The sequence below is a fragment of the Anser cygnoides genome, chromosome 7 (genome assembly GCF_040182565.1).
Source record: "Anser cygnoides isolate HZ-2024a breed goose chromosome 7, Taihu_goose_T2T_genome, whole genome shotgun sequence".
In the NCBI taxonomy this organism is placed as follows: domain Eukaryota; kingdom Metazoa; phylum Chordata; class Aves; order Anseriformes; family Anatidae; genus Anser; species Anser cygnoides.
In genome coordinates this window covers 8,255,815-8,273,580 of record NC_089879.1, presented here as the reverse complement: position 1 = coordinate 8,273,580, position 17,766 = coordinate 8,255,815, and the positions used below count along the sequence as shown (strand labels likewise).

The 17,766-nt window shown below is 34.7% G+C and overlaps 1 protein-coding gene across 10 annotated transcripts in view; it reads left to right on the top strand.

Moving 5' to 3' along the window:
- The window catches only part of ATRNL1 (attractin like 1), a 495,684-nt gene that overhangs the window by 251,781 nt on the left and 226,137 nt on the right, over window positions 1-17,766 (top strand). For all 10 annotated transcript variants that reach the window (XR_010832767.1, XR_010832768.1, XM_013174611.3 and 7 more), the window contains exon 25: window positions 2,490-2,551. Coding sequence is in view for 8 of the 10 variants with exons in the window: in XM_013174611.3 (XP_013030065.3) it covers window positions 2,490-2,551 (62 nt within the window). In the remaining 2 variants the exon portion in view is untranslated. The remainder of the gene's footprint in view (window positions 1-2,489; window positions 2,552-17,766) is intronic.

The window sequence follows — 17,766 nt, the reverse complement described above, 5'->3', positions numbered from 1 at the left end:
TTATGTGTTGAAATTAGTCTAAGATGCATGGTACTGTTTCTTCAGAAAATGCTGTAGTTCATCTTTTAAACACGAGCTTACCATCATTCAAAGATAATGTTTGATAAAATTTGAAATTACTTCTGGAATGGAACTTTATATTTTACTGGATTTTGTTTGTTTGTTGTTCTAAACTCTGTCCTGTACAACCAAACAAGTAAGTTTTACAGATAGAATTTCTCATGTGGGTTTGTAAACAAGAACTCGAGCAAAAAAACATTACAGTTGCTACAGTTTAAGTAGATTATTAGACTAATAGTAGGTGGAATGTATAAAATCATTCTTATTGTGTGTGTATTTTGTAAAAAAAAAAAAATATATATATATATATCCCACCTTGAGTTTAGGGATATGCAAATCATATTTAATCATTAGTATGCATACAAAACCATTGAAATGTTGTAAGTATGCTTGTTTCATATTTGCTGTGTGTTGAAAAAGAGAAATGATTGCAGTACAGTCTCTTAGAAAAAAAAAAAAAAGATGTAAAACTGTCCTGATATGAAAACGATCAGATTGCAGTTTTCCATTGCAGGACTCTTCCTTGACAGTAGTTGTTTCTGGTGTAACAGCGTCTTTCAGTGGATGCTGACACCTCAAATGAAAATAATTGCAGTAATGCAAAATATAATTGCTCATTCAGAAAATAGCTTTTTAATAGTGTCACAAAATATGAACTCTGTTGAAACTGGCATGCTTTTTTCTCTTGGTATTATTTCATCTCCTGAAATATGGTACTTACAGAAAATGTTCTGGAAAAGCCAGCAGTTAACTTGAAAGCTAAATATTATTTGAAGGGATTCTAGCGTACATTTAAAGTACAGATTTGATATAGCAAGCTGTTACCAAATATTCTTAAATAATTGTTTCTCCTTAGGATACACTTTTATATTGGGCCAAATGAATCTTCATGTCCTTGCTCAGGTTTTGTCTTTTCTATGGAAAATAAAGGTTATGTTGGCATTAACAAATACTTTGCCAATTTTGCCCAATTTTGTAATTTCTATTCAACTTTCTCAACTCCCTAATCTCTCCATTTTAAAGCAGTATTCATCATGACAAGTATTCATCATGACACTAACCTAAGTTAAAGTTTCTGAGAACATTAAATTTCTACTTCTATCGAACAAGAGTAAAAACACTTGTAGATTAGACTGGAATAGCAAGTCCGACCATTTTTTCCTCTCCTGCTTTGATCCCACATGGTTGTCAGCTTCTTGTCTTTGCACTGGCTCCAAGGCCAGAATTACTTGCAGCAGTACATTGCTAGTAAAGAGAAAGCAGAAATTATGTTTAAGACATGTGTTTGCATGATGGTGCCCCCATGCTTATTTCTGGTATTCCAGTTTGCATGTTGTTCCTTCCTTAGGGTTTAAGTTATCTGGCCTATGGTTAGCTGTTTGGCTGACACAAGACCAAGTAATGCCATTATAATACTAAAGTTTACATTATTATAGCTTTGTGCTAAAAAAAAAAAAAAAAAAATACTTCTTGAGTATCACGAGTTATAATTTCAGAAGTTCACAAACTGACTGTGAAAGGGAGTCAAACTAATTTGGGATAATTGCTAGCCGTGATCAGATCTTAACTGCATGAAGATCTCTAAAATAGAGTTAGATAAACACTTTGTGCAATTCAAAGTAGGAAATTCTGCATAGCATTAGTTTAATAGTTACACTTTATGAAACAATGAACAACTCAGGGACTTAGACATATTTGCAGTTATAACTTGAGTATTAAGTGCAGTCCTTAACATTAGTGAAAAGTAATTATAATAACAATTATGGGCTCTATTCCATGTAAGTGTGTGTGTCTGTGTGTATGCTGTCTTAGAGATAATTATTAAATCTTCATGAAAAATTACAGTAAAGAGTTGAACTAATGCATGTTCTAGTGAGGTTGTAGAAATGTAGCCCGAAGGAACATTTATTACTTTGTCTTTAAAGTAATTTGCTTTGAAATAGTTTATTATGCACCAGAATTTATCTGTTTTTCTTTTAAAATTAACATTCTTTTAAAATTATGCAATTAAAATATTTTAAATGTATTAATTTTAAGCACAAAATGGTTTTTGTCATTTCCAAAACCATGTTTGTGTTGTAATTAAAATGGAAAATGGTGATAGTTAAAACATAGTTGACTATAAAGAAGATTTATATCCATATGACTTATTAATATTTAGCACGTTGCTTTCACTTTTTATACCAAGCAAGTTTTACATGGATATTTCTATTAAATTTAATTCAGTAGAAAGACTATATTTCATTGTTTGTATGTTGATACAAAGACATGGGAGTTAGTTATGCTCCTCACTTTATGGTGAATGCAGGTGTGTGCACACTAGACTGAAATTACACTTGAAGCTGATCATCCGTGAAACCATAAAGCCCCAGCCTAAAAAGAACAGTTGGCTCTGAAAATGTTGTAATTTACTTCTATTTTATTTGCAGATTGCCTTCTCACAGCACAATACTATCATGGATCTGGTGCAGTTCTTTGTCACCTTCTTCAGGTAAATTGCTTTTTCTCTTTTTTGACTGAAATCATGCTGATTCTATATCATCAAAAAAGTATGTTGCCCAGCTCCGTAATCTTAAGAAATGTCTGAAAGGAAGTCTTTAAACTGTGTTTGGTAATTTGCACTGTGGAGGATCAAGGCTGTTGCACTGCAAGTAAAGGCAGCTGTTGGCATCGTTCATATATCAGCGGTACAGTCTTCACACTTATGCATCTGGCTGATCTTTATGCAGTATTTCTTATTACACTGATTAAGAGAAGACAGCTTTACTGATGTAATTTTTATGATTTACTGAAGTATTTTGTGTGCATGCATTTTTTTAAACTGTTTTACCAAATTATTAGAAATGCGGTTTCTGTTCAATGTCTTATTAAAGTTATTTTTTAATAAAGGCCCCCAAATCACTCACTTTCATGGATTAGAGGTGAATTGTGAAAGGCAGTAAATGATGGAGGAGATTTAACTGTGGCAGCAACGCAGGAATTGGTATCCTCTGCAAATGGACAACTATTCTAGGATCTCAACAAAACTCCCTTGAAAGACTTCTTAAAAGTTCAGCTGTCTTATAAAATGTCACAGACTTTAATATACATGGATTAGTTACAGTGCTTTGAAATCATGCTATGACTATATCCCTCAATAGCCATGAAGTGTATGTAAAATGCAAACACTGACAGACAACTGTGTTCATCAGACTTTGTGTATTTTGAGAAATGCCATGCATTTATTTCACAAGTTCACAGTACAGCTTTTCTCTCTGCTTTAATCACCATGCTTTGAGGAATGTTATTTGAGGAATCAGACACACAATGCTGTGAACAGGCCAACTTTTATGAATTGCTGTCACCTATAAAGGGGCAGAAATGAGCAGACCCTGAAGTATTCTGCATCCAGTATGTTGGCTAATGGGCACTTAAGTGACTGATGTAATACCTCCCATTTCTCCTTTTTCACCACAAACAGACCAGTAACATGCTGGTTGCGTAACGGTCCGTCTAGAAGTGTTTTGTTTTGTTTCTGGGAAACAAAAATCCAAAGCAACATCCAGAAAATGATGGTGCTCATGTGAACTTTAAGACAAACTCCTATTGAAGAAATCAAAATCTGTCCAAGTGTGATAGAACAGGCCTGTGACAAATAGCAGAGGCAGATGACTAAGAGCAGTTTATTTCTTCTCTGTGTCATAATGCTGGCTTAGAAATGGTAAACTATAGGCTGTATGATGGTAATGTCTTCTGTATAGATATATTGCGGTAGCTTTCCTGGTATGATGGTCTATCTGATATGGTTTATTCTGAGCGAATGCAAACTCACCATGCTCCTGATGAAAGATCTTGCTTTGCCCATGCTGGACGCTAAGGAAACAAAGGCCCATCCAATACCCCTTACTGAAAGAAGGGGTGTCCTGGCTGGCAGCTCTGGTACCACTGCCTTTGACGCAGCCCCCAGTGTAATTAGAAAGGCTTTCAGCTGGCATTTATTTCAAGAAGTTGGGCTTGCAGCCATCTGCAGCATAGCATTAATATCCAGTTGCAGAAATTCTTACAGTTTTTTTTTTTTTTTTTTTTTAAGAAGCAGGAAATGCTATATGGGTAGTTCATTGCAGCAATCCCAGCAAGGACCAAAAAAGTTTGCAATTAATGGCAAGGCACATTCCAAATACCCACATATGTCAAGCTAAGGTTTGATTCTTGGGCTTTATGGTTATGATAAGAAATGGAATGTTTATCAAAATACATTTTAACATCTTGATGTAAGGTTGTATGATACCCCTCAAAAAATGAATGAAAAATGTTGAAACATCATTTAGAAACATGTTTAGGTTTTCTTGTGGCATTTAGAGTTTCCCAAAACTGAATATCACTTGGCAACCTGTTTAACCAGGAGTGTCATTCAAAAGTATAAGCAAACTGGATTAGTAACAAAAAGTGTGCTTTAAGAATGGTACTGTGCTTTTAAGAGCTTCTCTTGAATGACTTTGGGCTAAGTTCTGTATTATGGTATAAACAAAATCATTTGTGTGTGTGTTTATGTATGAAAAAAATCAGGCTGACTGGTCTGGACAGGCAGCAGCCTCATGATTGTTCATCTAAGAGACGGGAGACTGATTTGTGTGCTCGTCTGCCTTATTTTTATCACCATGTCAGTGCTGTTGCTCCTGGGTTATCAAAAAGTAGGTAACTGGGGGAAAGGCTTTCTTTGGGTTCATTTCTGTGTGATTAGGTGTGGCTTTAGGTGTCTTCAGATCCAGCCACAAAGCCTGGGATGCAGAGGAGTGTTCTGGTGCTTGTAGATGTAGGCAGGATATCTAGGAGCTTAGGAGATCTCATCCTGTGTTTATAAGAAAAAAGTAGAAACAAAAAGAAAAGCACATAGTAGAGTCACAATACACAAAGCAGGTTTTGGAAGGTAAGGGAAGGAGGTTGAGTTAGTCTGAATGAACTGAAGGCATACTGGCATAAAATAAGTTAATTGCACTGCAGTCCCAGTCAATTAACTCTGCTCAGAAAATTAGTCTGGGCCTACAGCTTGGCTAACTGGCTGTCTCCAAGACAAAAGCTTGTACTATCTGTGGGTTTTTGTTGGTGTTTTGTTTGTTTGTCTCTTTGTTTGTGTGTGTGTTGAGCACAGAGCTATAGGTGTTAGATCGCCATTTGTATTCTTATCATGGAATTAAGACATAACATAACGTCACAGCAGCACTCCCAAGTAGTAACTACTGCACATGTAGCATCCTCACCAACATCTGAGGTAGAAACTGGTCAGTCACTGTAAATGATCCAAAGAGGAAACTGTCAGGTTGTTTGTCAGTGGACTAATAAATGCAGTGTGTATTTGCAATTGTAGTAGATTTATGGAACATATTTCCTGTGTTCTTTAAAGAGAACCAGACCCTGAAAAATTTAGAAGGAAAAATTTCTAGTGTAGACACCATTACAACTTTCAGTAGATTTCAAATTGGATGTTATTTCCACAGGATCAGTAGTCTTAACGGGCTGCAGAATTATTTCTAATAGGAAAATGTAGCAATAACTGTTTTTTTTTTTTTTTTTCCCACACTAGTGGACAGAGTTAGTTATACCCAAGGAAACTATTAATATGAGCTCTCCAAAGTGGTTTATAGTAGTCAAGGTTTCATCTGAAAATTTTGCTTCAACAGTTTGCAACCCAGCAAAACTATTTGAGTATTTTAACTCTCAGTCTACAACTTCCTCGTAAGGGGGTGTCGAGAGGCAGGAGACCTTTTCTCCATTAACACCAGTGACAGGACCCGCGGGAACGGGGTTAAGCTGAGGCAGGGGAAATTTAGGCTCGACATCAGGAGGGGGTTCTTCACAGAGAGGGTGGTTGCACACTGGAACAGGCTCCCCAGGGAAGTGGTCACTGCACCGAGCCTGTCTGAATTTAAGAAGAGATTGGACTGTGCACTTAGTCACATGGTCTGAACTTTTGGGCAGACCTGTGCGGTATCAAGAGTTGGACTTGATGATCCTTAAGGGTCCCTTCCAACTCAGGATATTCTATGATTCTATGATTTTTTCTTTTTTCTTCCTTTTTTTTTTTTTTTTAAACATATATACATATATGAACTGGATATGAATGCAGTGTGTTAAAACACCGGCAAATTACGTTGGTAATAGTAATACCTACATCATGTTTGCCAGGATTATTGAAAGAACAAACAATTGTGTATAAACACAGGTTTAATGTGCTTGATGTCAAAACATGTTTCAACCAGCCTTGAAAAAAGTGCATTTGTCTAGGACCTTCTCCCATCTAGTATTATGTTTTCCACCCTTCTGAGCACAGGCTATAGCCCTTCTCACCCTGGCTGCCCAGCCAAACCAGGAAATAGGTTTGTTTGACAATCACTGTTCTTTTTAAGAATCATTCATATGTAAAGCTTAAAACTGTTCCTTTATGGTGTGCGTGTTCCAGAGTAAAAGATGAAGTATGCATTTTACTGCTTCATCCAGAAACATGAGAATAAAAAGCATCTTTAGAATTTTCAAGATGTATCAACAATTTGAAAAGTATTATTCTGTAAGGAATTTGTTTTAGACTAAACATAAGAAAACAAAAAAGCTATGGTTAGATGCGTAACTAATGCACGATCTACTATTTTACAGCCTAGAACAGGAAAATGATAGAAATTCAAGTTCTCTTGAAGAAATAAGCAGAATATATTATGGGAACTGTGGTGCCCCAGGCCATGATGTTTGGCTGGGTGGATGGGTGGGGAGGAACACTATTTAATGTCTTCTTTTTTATACTGCGTTGTTTTGTTGTACCTACTGGTGTAGTGACCTTTTCTTTGAAATCAGAAATGCAATCAGATATCTAAGGATAGCAACAGATTCCCAACAGTCTTATTGAGACTGTGGCATCTGTTTTGTGTTCCTCTTTCTTTTTTTTTTTTTTTTTAGCTTATGCCTTGAAGACTTCTAGCTGTCATACCAGTTGAGAAGCGTGTGAGTTTTTTTCCACCTGCTTTGAAGCAGTAAAGATCTCATTAGAAAAATTTCACAGGCAGCAAATGTGAATGATCTTTCTGCTTATACTAAAGAAATCCAGTCCTCACTATTACAGACAGTTTATTCTGATGTTGCCCTCACCAGTAAACATGCAATAAGCTAAAGCCTGACCTTTTATAAGCTATAATTTAAGAAGGAGTTTTCAGTGTCAGCAAATCTTACGTGAAAGTATTGTTTTAGTTAAGGAACATTTTAGTCATTTTCCTGTAGTATATTGAGTGTCTTTAATTTCTGAAAACATATTTTTTTCTTTAGATCATATTTTATTGTGTATAACATTTTCAATGATCAATATTTATTAATTTTATTTTATAGTATTTGTCTCAGTAAATCCTGAATTGAGAACTAACATACTCCTGAGTTCTAAAGCTGCTTCTGAATACAATTATGGTGAAGAATTTATAACAGTACTCACGCATTTCTTGGAAACTTTGTATCAAGAATCTGAAGCAGAACTTCTGTAAGAAATGCATTTTTTTCTCATAATCCTGTGAGCAAGAATTTGAAACGGATAACAAAATTTAGCTATATGTATTGTTGTGTTAGGCAATGATACACAACTGCTACAGTCATACCTATTTTTGTAAGGTGTGTTTCAAATACAAAATACCAGCCATTAACTTAGCAGGCTTTTCTCTGAGCATAGATCTTCTCTGTGCTCTCAGAATGATTCCTTCCTTTGTCTGTGGTTCAGCTTTTCAGATGGAGCTGCCAACTGGTGGATTTTATCACTGGCTGGAATGGTATGCTTTCATTACATTCATAACACTTCTCCTTACTACTGTAGATTACAGAATTTCCAATTTGTAATGGGTGGAGTGATATTAGGAAATATGGAAGCAAATTTTTCTTGCTTGCTATTAAGACATTCTATGAAAGCTCTGGCCACTTAGGATCACGGGGTACACTCTTGTTGACAAACCTTTCTGTGTGCTACAAGTGAGGAAAAAAAGCAATATTCAAAATATGGCCTGTGTTTATTGCAGGAGGAAGGAATGGGCATTTAGATTATGACAAGGACTAGTATGAGTTACAAGAGGAGATACTGAAGAAACAGATTTATCTCCCCCATCTGTATGACTGTGGGTGCCAAGAACTCAAAGCAGTCGCTTCAGTTAGGTTTCATGCAATGAGAGTGGATGGCTGCACTTCAGCTGGTTGTGTCAGGTCTCCTGAGAGCTTCAGTACCCGAACGGGCCATTCTTGGTGTAAATTTGCAACAGGTGAATTCCTTTTCTTTACTAGCATCCTTTGGTGAATCTATGTGGTTTTGTGTTTTGGTTTGGTTTTGTTAAAAGCAAGGATGATAAATTAATGCTGGATTTTAGCATGCTTAGTTTGGTGAGATTGCCATAAAATGGACACAGTCTGTAAGGATCAGATCATGTTTGCCATGGCTAGATTCTCAGGAAATGCAGAAATGCAGAAGTCTTTTAAATCAAAATTGAAATATCTTCTGGTAACATGAAAATCAAGTTATCATAGCAAAAATGGATTTTAGATTTGGGGCTAGAATAAAATTGATTTTTACTTAGTGATGCATTAAACAATTTTCACCTGACTTCGAAGTAAAGAGTTGTTTAACTTCTACTGGGACAAGCATGTCTATGCTGCAGTGGACAATTTCAGGTTTTGTTATTGTTGAAAATATTTGTTTTTGAACTGTGGAATGTAGCTTTGTGTCTTCTGTACTACAAATCACCAGGAAGCTTTGCCATCACAAGGTTATTTGATATATTTATATTTCCTGAGAAGGTGGCCACTTGTTATTAGCCTGCAGGCAAAGGAGATTCCCCAGTACCACTGGACTGGTGGCTCTTCAAAACAACAAATGAGTCATTTAATTCCCCGGTGAATAGAACTGTTTTCCATTATTTTATTCTTGTTTTTCTTCTTTCTTTGTTCATCCTTTTGAGTCATTTGGAAGTGCATTTGAGTGCACTAGAGCCCGCAATATTTTGATTTCGACAAACCGTGTTCCTCAAAGTACAAAATATTTGCTCAGCTTGAAATCTGGAGGTGGTCTATGCACTTGCTTGATATATAGCAGATTTGATTTTTTCCTTCCTTCAAATATGTGCATTTAAAATTTTCCATATCTGAATTCACCTACGTGTCAAATGTAGTATGGGAGAGCTGTTCATTGTGCCTGGTGAAGTGTTTAATCCTACATTTAGCCCAGTTCATACTATCTTGAAAAAAGTTCTGTGGCTGCTTAGCCGCCGATGGAAGTTGCATAATCAAGAATAGATTTGAAATTCTACCTCTTGTGGGTTGTATTTTTTCTTGTGGCTGCATGAGAGAGTAAGTGCTGATCACAGCTGAATTAAGTTTGATGAAGGGTATAAAAGAATCATTATGTACAATGGAGCAGTTATACATAGACGTACAAAATTATTAGATGGGATGCTTCATATATAAAGCTCCATATCCCATAAGATATATTCATTTTTTTTCCCCAGCAGTGTGATGCTTGAATGTAGTTGCAAAACCATATCAGCATGCAAATAATCTTTGGGTGACAGTAACAGGATTTGAAAGATTTATTTTTTTTTCTAAAAAAAAAGAAAAAGAAAAAGAAAAACAACAACCAAAAAATGTACTCCAAAAAGCATTTTGTCATTTCTTCAGTTTTTGCAAAATCTCATCGGAATCAAAGCAGCCATTACATAGTAGTGTTCACACCAGAGGTCTCTGAAGGTGGCATCTATAAGGTATTTCCTAATATTTCTGCAGAAAGTATTAATGTTTTTTTAAATATTTTATTTTTTGAAGATTCAGTTCTATGCAGGCTCTCTTACTCTGAGACAGTTCTGTAACGTTTTATATTGTATTTTGTCAAATCTGGTTAGTCAATTGTTTTCTCAGACTAAAGCAATGTTGGAACTCCCAGCTATTTGTCTTTTTAGAGTGCTTAATCCTAGTCACATTTATGAAACTCCATCCACTACACTTTAAACAAGGATTTAGAACAGGTTTTAATCTCTGATAAATGGACTTGAAATTTTGCTTTTGTCATTTTAATTCAAAAGAGAAGTAGTTCTGTCTTTTTATGACAGTACATGTAATCAGTTGTGAAGTCAACTTCAGTAGTTTGTTTCCAGATGTACATAATGAAGTGGGGTGAAAGCTGATGAAGAAAAATAATTAAAGAAAAAGGGAGTAGAGTTTAGGCAATAATGTTATTGTCCACTACAGCAAATTATAAGGTGCTTTCTCAAGCACTCTGCCAGTCTGTCTTAGCAGACGCAGTTGGTATGGCACGCTGTGAAATGAGTGACATCAAAGAAATGAGCTATCTGCTTATGGAAGTAAAGAAATATTGAGGGTCCTTGTGTTCAAATCTAATAAACCAGAAAGAGAGGAAAGAGAGTGGTAGACTGAATGTCATAGTGTGCATTTAATAACCATTAAATGTTAAAATATTAAATATAATTATTTTTTAAAGGAGACATCTGAATTCGAAAGGAATTTATGCAATCAGCTTTTAAATGGAGTAATAAAAAAAAAATACTACAGTAAAATTTCCCCATAGCAAACAAAGCATTTGGTATGGAAAATTTTGTTTTTTATCTATATGGCTTATTTATTTATTTATGGGGCTGTGTTACATTTTGTCAATAAGATACAAGATTATGGAAATTGTGCTGTGGACTCCAAAAGCTTCCCTAAACCATTAGAAGAACATTAGATTTACATTAAGAAGTAGTTAAGTTATCTATTTATATGCTAACATCGGATTTTAGTCTGTACGTGTGGCTTAATTATGTTCTGTATAATAATTGTCTTCCTGTGTGCTTTTAATATTTTTTATGATATTTTAGGAAAACATTCTACAGTTTCAAAATTATATCCCTTTTCTTACATGTCTTGAATAATTTCAGTCAAAATTGTAAATATGTTCAGGGGCATCAGCATTTTTGTATTTTTTTATATAGTACAATTACAGAACAATAATGATGGTTCTTTGGTCTAGAAATCTAAGCATCCTTACTCTGTCTTCAGGAGAACTTCTTTTAATGGGGCTTTTAATAGGGAGAGTTACGACTTCTTAACACTTACAGCTTCGAATATATACCTTTCCTCTTTGGAAAAGGTATTGGAAATGGTATATAATGAAGGGAAAAGTCCTTAAACAAAGTAATAAACTTTTTGATTATATTTGAGTCTAGTACTCTAAACAGTGCTGTCATCAAATAGATATGGCTTGGTGGCTCTCTAAATGTATTTTATATTTGTGGAATTTGTTGTCAAAGTATAAAAACCAAACTGAAAAAACAGCACAGAGAGCAAAAAGAATGAGGGGAAATCAAAAAAAAAAAAAAAAAAAAAAAAAAGCTGTTGCAATAATGTGAATCTTTTGATTTGGCAGGCTGCTGAAATGAGGCTTTTGTTGGCAGTTCTTTTTCCCCAAATTCACTAATATGCCATAATTTTAATGAAGGAGAGTTTTCCTTGCTTAACGTAAAATTTTAAATAATTATTATAAATCAGCAGAATCATTGCAAAAAGCTGAAGTGAAAGCACATCTATTTTCAAATAGAAACAATATATTTAATTTCTAATTCTTTTTGAAAGTTACTGCAGAAAATATTAAATTCTGTATATCATAATGTGTCTGGAAATTTCATGGAAATAGTGTGTTTCGTTTTTTTTTTCCTTTTTATCTTTTTATATATATATATATATATGTATATATATACAACAACACTTGTTGGGAGAAATATAGAGTATTTCACCCATGAAGGGCAAAACCATAAAATTATTTGAAATATGAAAGTCTTTTCCATGAGTAAAAGAAACATAATCACACTTTATGGGTGTGATGTTCTATTTATTCTATGGAGATTAATTTCAGCTTATGTTAGATTAAACCTCTTTGATTGTAAATCTTCTTTATTTGCTCCTTCAAAGAGGTGAAAGGAAGAACTGCTGAGAGGTAAAGTTCACATCCAGAGTTTTATTGTGTAATATATTATAGATTCCTTTTGAATGGTTCAATTCTGTTTGATATTGTATTGGCAGAATGAAATTTGGATGTCAGTCTTCCAGACAGTATCCTGATGTATACTATAGCAATTTTCCTTTTTAAGTTGTATATACAGGCCATTTGCATAACTGAGCATCCATTCATACTTTACAGTAGTAGCTTCTGTTATGGCTCCTGGTATATTTAATATGAAAAGACAGCTTTGTGTGTGTGTTTGTGTGTATATAAATTATTTATGTATGTAGTAAAATATACTATATATACAATATATATGCATGTGTGCATTTATACATTATATAACGTTAACTATAATTATTTAATAATCATAGAATATCCTGATTTGGAAAGGACCCCAAAGGATCATTGAGTCCAACTCCAGGTTGTAGGTTATAAAAACCTACATTCTCTATAACATTCAAGCATATATACACTACTGGAGGGGGAAAAAAAAAAAAACAACACACACACACAAAACAACAACAACAAACTTAATTTTTCATAAATGTATTCCCTGTATGGACACATTTCTTTCCTCCTTCCAAAATCCCAGGATTTTGATGTTTCATTGCACAGCAAAGACCAATAAAGCAAAAACCAATAAAACTGTTCTTTGTTGGGGCAGTTGTCAGGGAATGATTTCAAACCATTATAGGAGTTTATGTCTGGAAGATGAGGGATTAAGTTGCTTTTCTGCATTCAGTACGAATTAATAAGCAATTGAAAGAACAATGTGGTAGCTGTTCTTACTAATTAATTAATATTTATTATAGTGTTATTTCATTGATGCTGCTTACTTTAACTAAAATATAAGTTCTATAAAAAGCAGTAGATATTGATAATTTAAGCTCCCTGGTGTCAGTTATGCATTCTGTACTTAAATTGCAAAGCTTTATTAATAGCAATATTGAAGTTTTAGTGTATTATTTAATTATGTTCTTCCTCCTCCTCAGAAAAATAATTTTGGTTACATTTTCAGTAGTCTTTTTAAATGCACTTCTCTACAGCTTTTTCACAGTATGCTCTTGACAGTATGCTGCTTCTAAAGCTCATTTCCCTTTCTTTCATGTATTTCTTTTAACTTCTGTAGAGCAGTCCAAATGTTTTATGCCACAACAACACCCAGTGCTTCTAAGGAGACTGGTCCGAGATCCCTGTGGCGTAGGGATACGGCTTTAATTTGTCTATCACCTTTATTTTAGCTCCTCTGTAATGCTACAGATCTCTGCTTCCAAAGCCAGTCTCAAAACAGAAAGACTGCTCCCATCAAAAATATTTACTATGGCCAATGGGCCACCTAAAGGCAGTGAGCATCTTTTACTACAGTAAACCCTTGTTACTTCCAAAACAAGTTACGCTCCACATGCAAAGTAGCTGGAGCATCTCAGCCTGTGCATCTAATCCTTTGTTCGTAATTTGTTTTATGCACAAGCATGCATCGTGGTCCTGTGTGTCAGTGTTTGGGTGAACCAGTCCATGAATACTTATACTGTGCTGCCCCACTCGATATAGGTGATTCATCTGGGTAGAAGTATTTGAGCAGAGGCAGTTCACAGATATTTCTTTAATTTTTGTTGTTGTTTATATTGCTGTTTATCTAAGCCGTAAAACAACCATGTTCTATAATTCCATTCTTCTCCCATAATACAGATATACTTTTTTTTTTTTTTTTTGAGTGGACTCAGTACTCATGAGTGGTCTAGATGGCTGTGGTGCAAACTTCTGGAACATTTTAGAAAATGATGTCATTGGGATCATTTATACTTGTCTAACAATTGTAAGTTCATAATTATGTGATAATAAGCTTGGATCACTTATTTCTTCGTTGTTGTTTGGCTGGGCTGGCTAGTCACTGAGAATTTCCAGAAAAAAAGAAAAAAAGAGACACAAACCATGCCACAGAATCCAGCTGTAGCAGACCAGTATCTTCTCATGGTCACACTCAGGTCAGTGTTCAGGAAGCACCTAAAAGCTAGTGCTAGTTGGGGTTGGAATAAATTGGTTAATTTAGGATCTCAGAAGATTAAACGTATACCCATATGGTTAATGACTGCCCTCAAGAAAGGGTTGGGAAATCCCATCTGATGGGCAGAAACTGCTAGTTAAAGAGTTGGTTTCTTGAAGGGGATTTACTTTGATTCCTTGTTAAAATACAGCTGATACAGAGGACATAGGCTGAAAGAAATGATGCTTGGATGAGATAATGCTAAAGGATTTAAAATTCTACGCCCATCTGAGTACTATTGATTCCAAAATGGCACGTCAAGTTTGGAGATTTAAGCACTATCTGCCATTATTTTATTTATTTACTTTTTATTTTTATTTTTTTTCTCATGTCTGAGCATACTTCCTGTAGAGGACAAAGTAGTGATGTGGTTACATGATATCTTTAAAACTAGGTTGTGTCTGAGATGATAGTAGTCTTCAAGACAAGTTATAGTATTTCAGAGTTTTCCAGGCACCTTTCTTCAGAAAGCTAGAAAGCTAAGAGAATCAGAAGTGTGGTATTTTCCTACCCTAAGAGTAGGAAATTCTTTAAATATGATTTCCTGTTATGTTCCTCAATTAAAAGGACTACTCTGATACTAGGTGGGAATCCTCACAGAGGTTTGATGTTTTCTTGGTGTACAGCTGGAGTCTGCGCTGATGATATTGGATAGGTGGTAGGCTGACTGCAAGGAACACTCTGTTGAAATGCAGGAACCCAAAATCTTTAAAGCATTCTTTTAGGTTTACTTATATAAATATATATATATATATATAAATATATATGTACAATAAATATATATATATAATATATATTTTTTAATACATGTTGAACACTCAAAGAGAAAAGCTTCTACCAGTAAACAGCTGAGTTTCTCTACCTTCTTATCCCTATTGTATAATCTGTCATCCTTTTCTCACATTAAAATAGCTACATATTAGTGTGTTCTATACCTGCAGAGCTGCTCCTGTCAGTTACTTTGCTGTGTGACCTGCAGAAGGGGTACACAGATTTTCAATCACCATATTTAAGAAGTTTTGCATACATTAGAGAACAGTGATTTCATCTGACTCTCTGTATTTGCAGGTCTTTTTTAAACCAGGAACTAAGATATTTGCATTATGCCCTTGTATTGTTTGTAAACCTTCGTTTAAAACCTTGGTCAGTAATTTTATGAACTGCATCACCATGCAGATGCTGTTCCTGGTAATCAACCATGACACAGTAAAACAAATATAATATGTGTCTCCTTTATCATGCATCCTTAGCAGACATACGGCTCTGCCTGGGAGGACCAGATTAGACAGGGCAGTATGTGTTTCCTTTTAGCTGTTATTCTGTTTTTATAAGGTTGGTAGTTGTGAACATGTAAGAAGAGAATTTTAGGGGCAACTTAGTGTGACTTTCATGAGATGCTTCAGGTAAGATTTATTTATGGAAATATATAGGTTTTCAGGATTGCATCCAGAAATAGCATTTTAAGCACTGTCATCTGGATAACAAGAATTAACCATGTAATTAGTTTCAAGTGAACTTGAAAGGTGTTGCTTAACTTGTGTGAATTCCACCTGAGAGAAAAATAAATAAATACAAATTTACATTTAAATGAATTTTGGTTATTTTTGAAGTTTTAAATATTATCTTAGATCATTTGCTTCATATTCAGACACTTCTTTCACTTCCCAGTTCAGGAAGCAAAAACTGAGGGCTTGAACCCTTTGTATGGCTTTAAGATTGGAAGGGTCACCATTGAATTAAATTTCCCTTTTTTTTTTTTTCTATTTTATGGAGAAACTGCAGAGAAAAGGTTGGTGTTCAGGAGCTACTGCTTTATTAAAACAACAGGGAAGTAAAAATCGGAATCAGAATGGGACATAGATCTAGGCTGTAACAGGAAAAAATCGTGCTATATTTAAGCATGTACAACAATAAAATGAACGTAGGTGAAGAGGGAATGATTGCCCAGCTGTTAACTGAGCAATTGCAGAAAATGGCATGTGCATGGTACTGCTGGTATTAGTTACTTCTCAAGAGTACCTCTCACAACTAGCAAAAATAAGAGGAGAAATCTAAATCCACTCAAATGGTAATGGTGGCTTAGTAGTTAGCATGTTTCATTGCCTGTGGAAGCCTGATATTTCTTAGACCAGGAAAGAAGGTCTATTGTCTGATGTGTCTTGGCTCCGCATAGTCAAGATTTGTTTTCATGAGCCCACATACTGTGCCCTACTGTTGACGGGAAGCTGAATATCCTCCTCCATCACCAGCTAAGGTTACTTTCCCTCCCAGAATGCACATTTTAATTTGGAACTCTAACACTTCATTCCCAGAATCATTTAGAATTGTTACTTGTTGAAATACTACTTGTAGTAGTGCTTGTAAAACTCTGTGATTCAGAGGAATATAATTAGTCATTAAAAACATCAAAAAGTTTATACTGCTTTCATATATATCAGACCCCTAATACTATGTTTACACTACTTTGTGCTTTAGATAATCCTGTTGAAATCTTTGGAGCAGCTTTTCATGTATATTAGTTAACACAAGTAAGGATGGCTGAACCTGGCACATCATAATCATAAACACAATGTTCTTGTCAAGTACAATGAGAGAAATCAACTGCTGTGACAATAATTGCTATTCAAATTCGTGGTTTTAGAAAAATAATTGTTCAATTATTTTTATTTTAGAATTGTACTTGCTTTATAACATATCAATTAAAATGTGTTCTATTTGCCAATAAAAAGGCAGTAAATAATATTTCAGAAAAACAGCATATGCGATCTCTTAGGAAAATTCTACAATATTAATTTAATAACAGACTTTGGTGACTCATTTTCCTTGTATTAAACTACATTAACAAGCTTTTTTTCATTTTCATTTTTTTTTTTTCCTGAATGCTATTAATTTTGGTTCATATTTCAAAATATGAAAGAGAAACATAGTGCGGGGGACACTGCTAAAATTAATGTTGCACTGTGAAATGTACATTTTTTTGCTCTTGGCACAGATAGTGAGATGAAGGGACATGAGGCTTGTGGATCTGTAAGGATATTTAACTGTTGTTTCATCACAGCAAGGTCTAAGTAACTAAGCAACAGCTGTCTTGATAGTCCAACTCCTGTTTTCAAAAGAATACTTAGGAGGACTTACACTTAGGAGAAGTATAAGTGTACACATATAGGCACTAAGTGAGACCTCTATACACCTAAAAGACTAATGAAAATAATTGTTGTGTGCTTATATATCTGTTAATAAGCAGTGTGGACAAATAGGAGCTTATCTGTTGAGTGAAACGGTGCTGAGGACCGACATCGACACTATATATGTCTTGTTTTTTCACGTTGGACTAGCTTGAGTTTAGATCTGTGGATGTAAAGTCCATTTGTGTCTAGACTATATCTTCCAGTATATCCTCCAGTATAGCCTGGAAGCATCTTGAGCTCCAGGACTGTTCCACAGTCAAAATATAATGCCTCATAGCATGTGGTGACAGTCAGTAAAAAGCTCACTCCAGATCCACACTAAACCATTGTGGTGCTCAAAATAGAATCCCACAAAATTTTTAATTTTAATGGATTTAAAAGTATATTAGATTTAAGGTAGTGTGTGTGGTGTTTTTTTTTTTGTTGTTTTGTTTGTTTAATATTTGCTTTTATCCAATATGGAAATTTATACTCAGCTGTTATGCAAATTATGG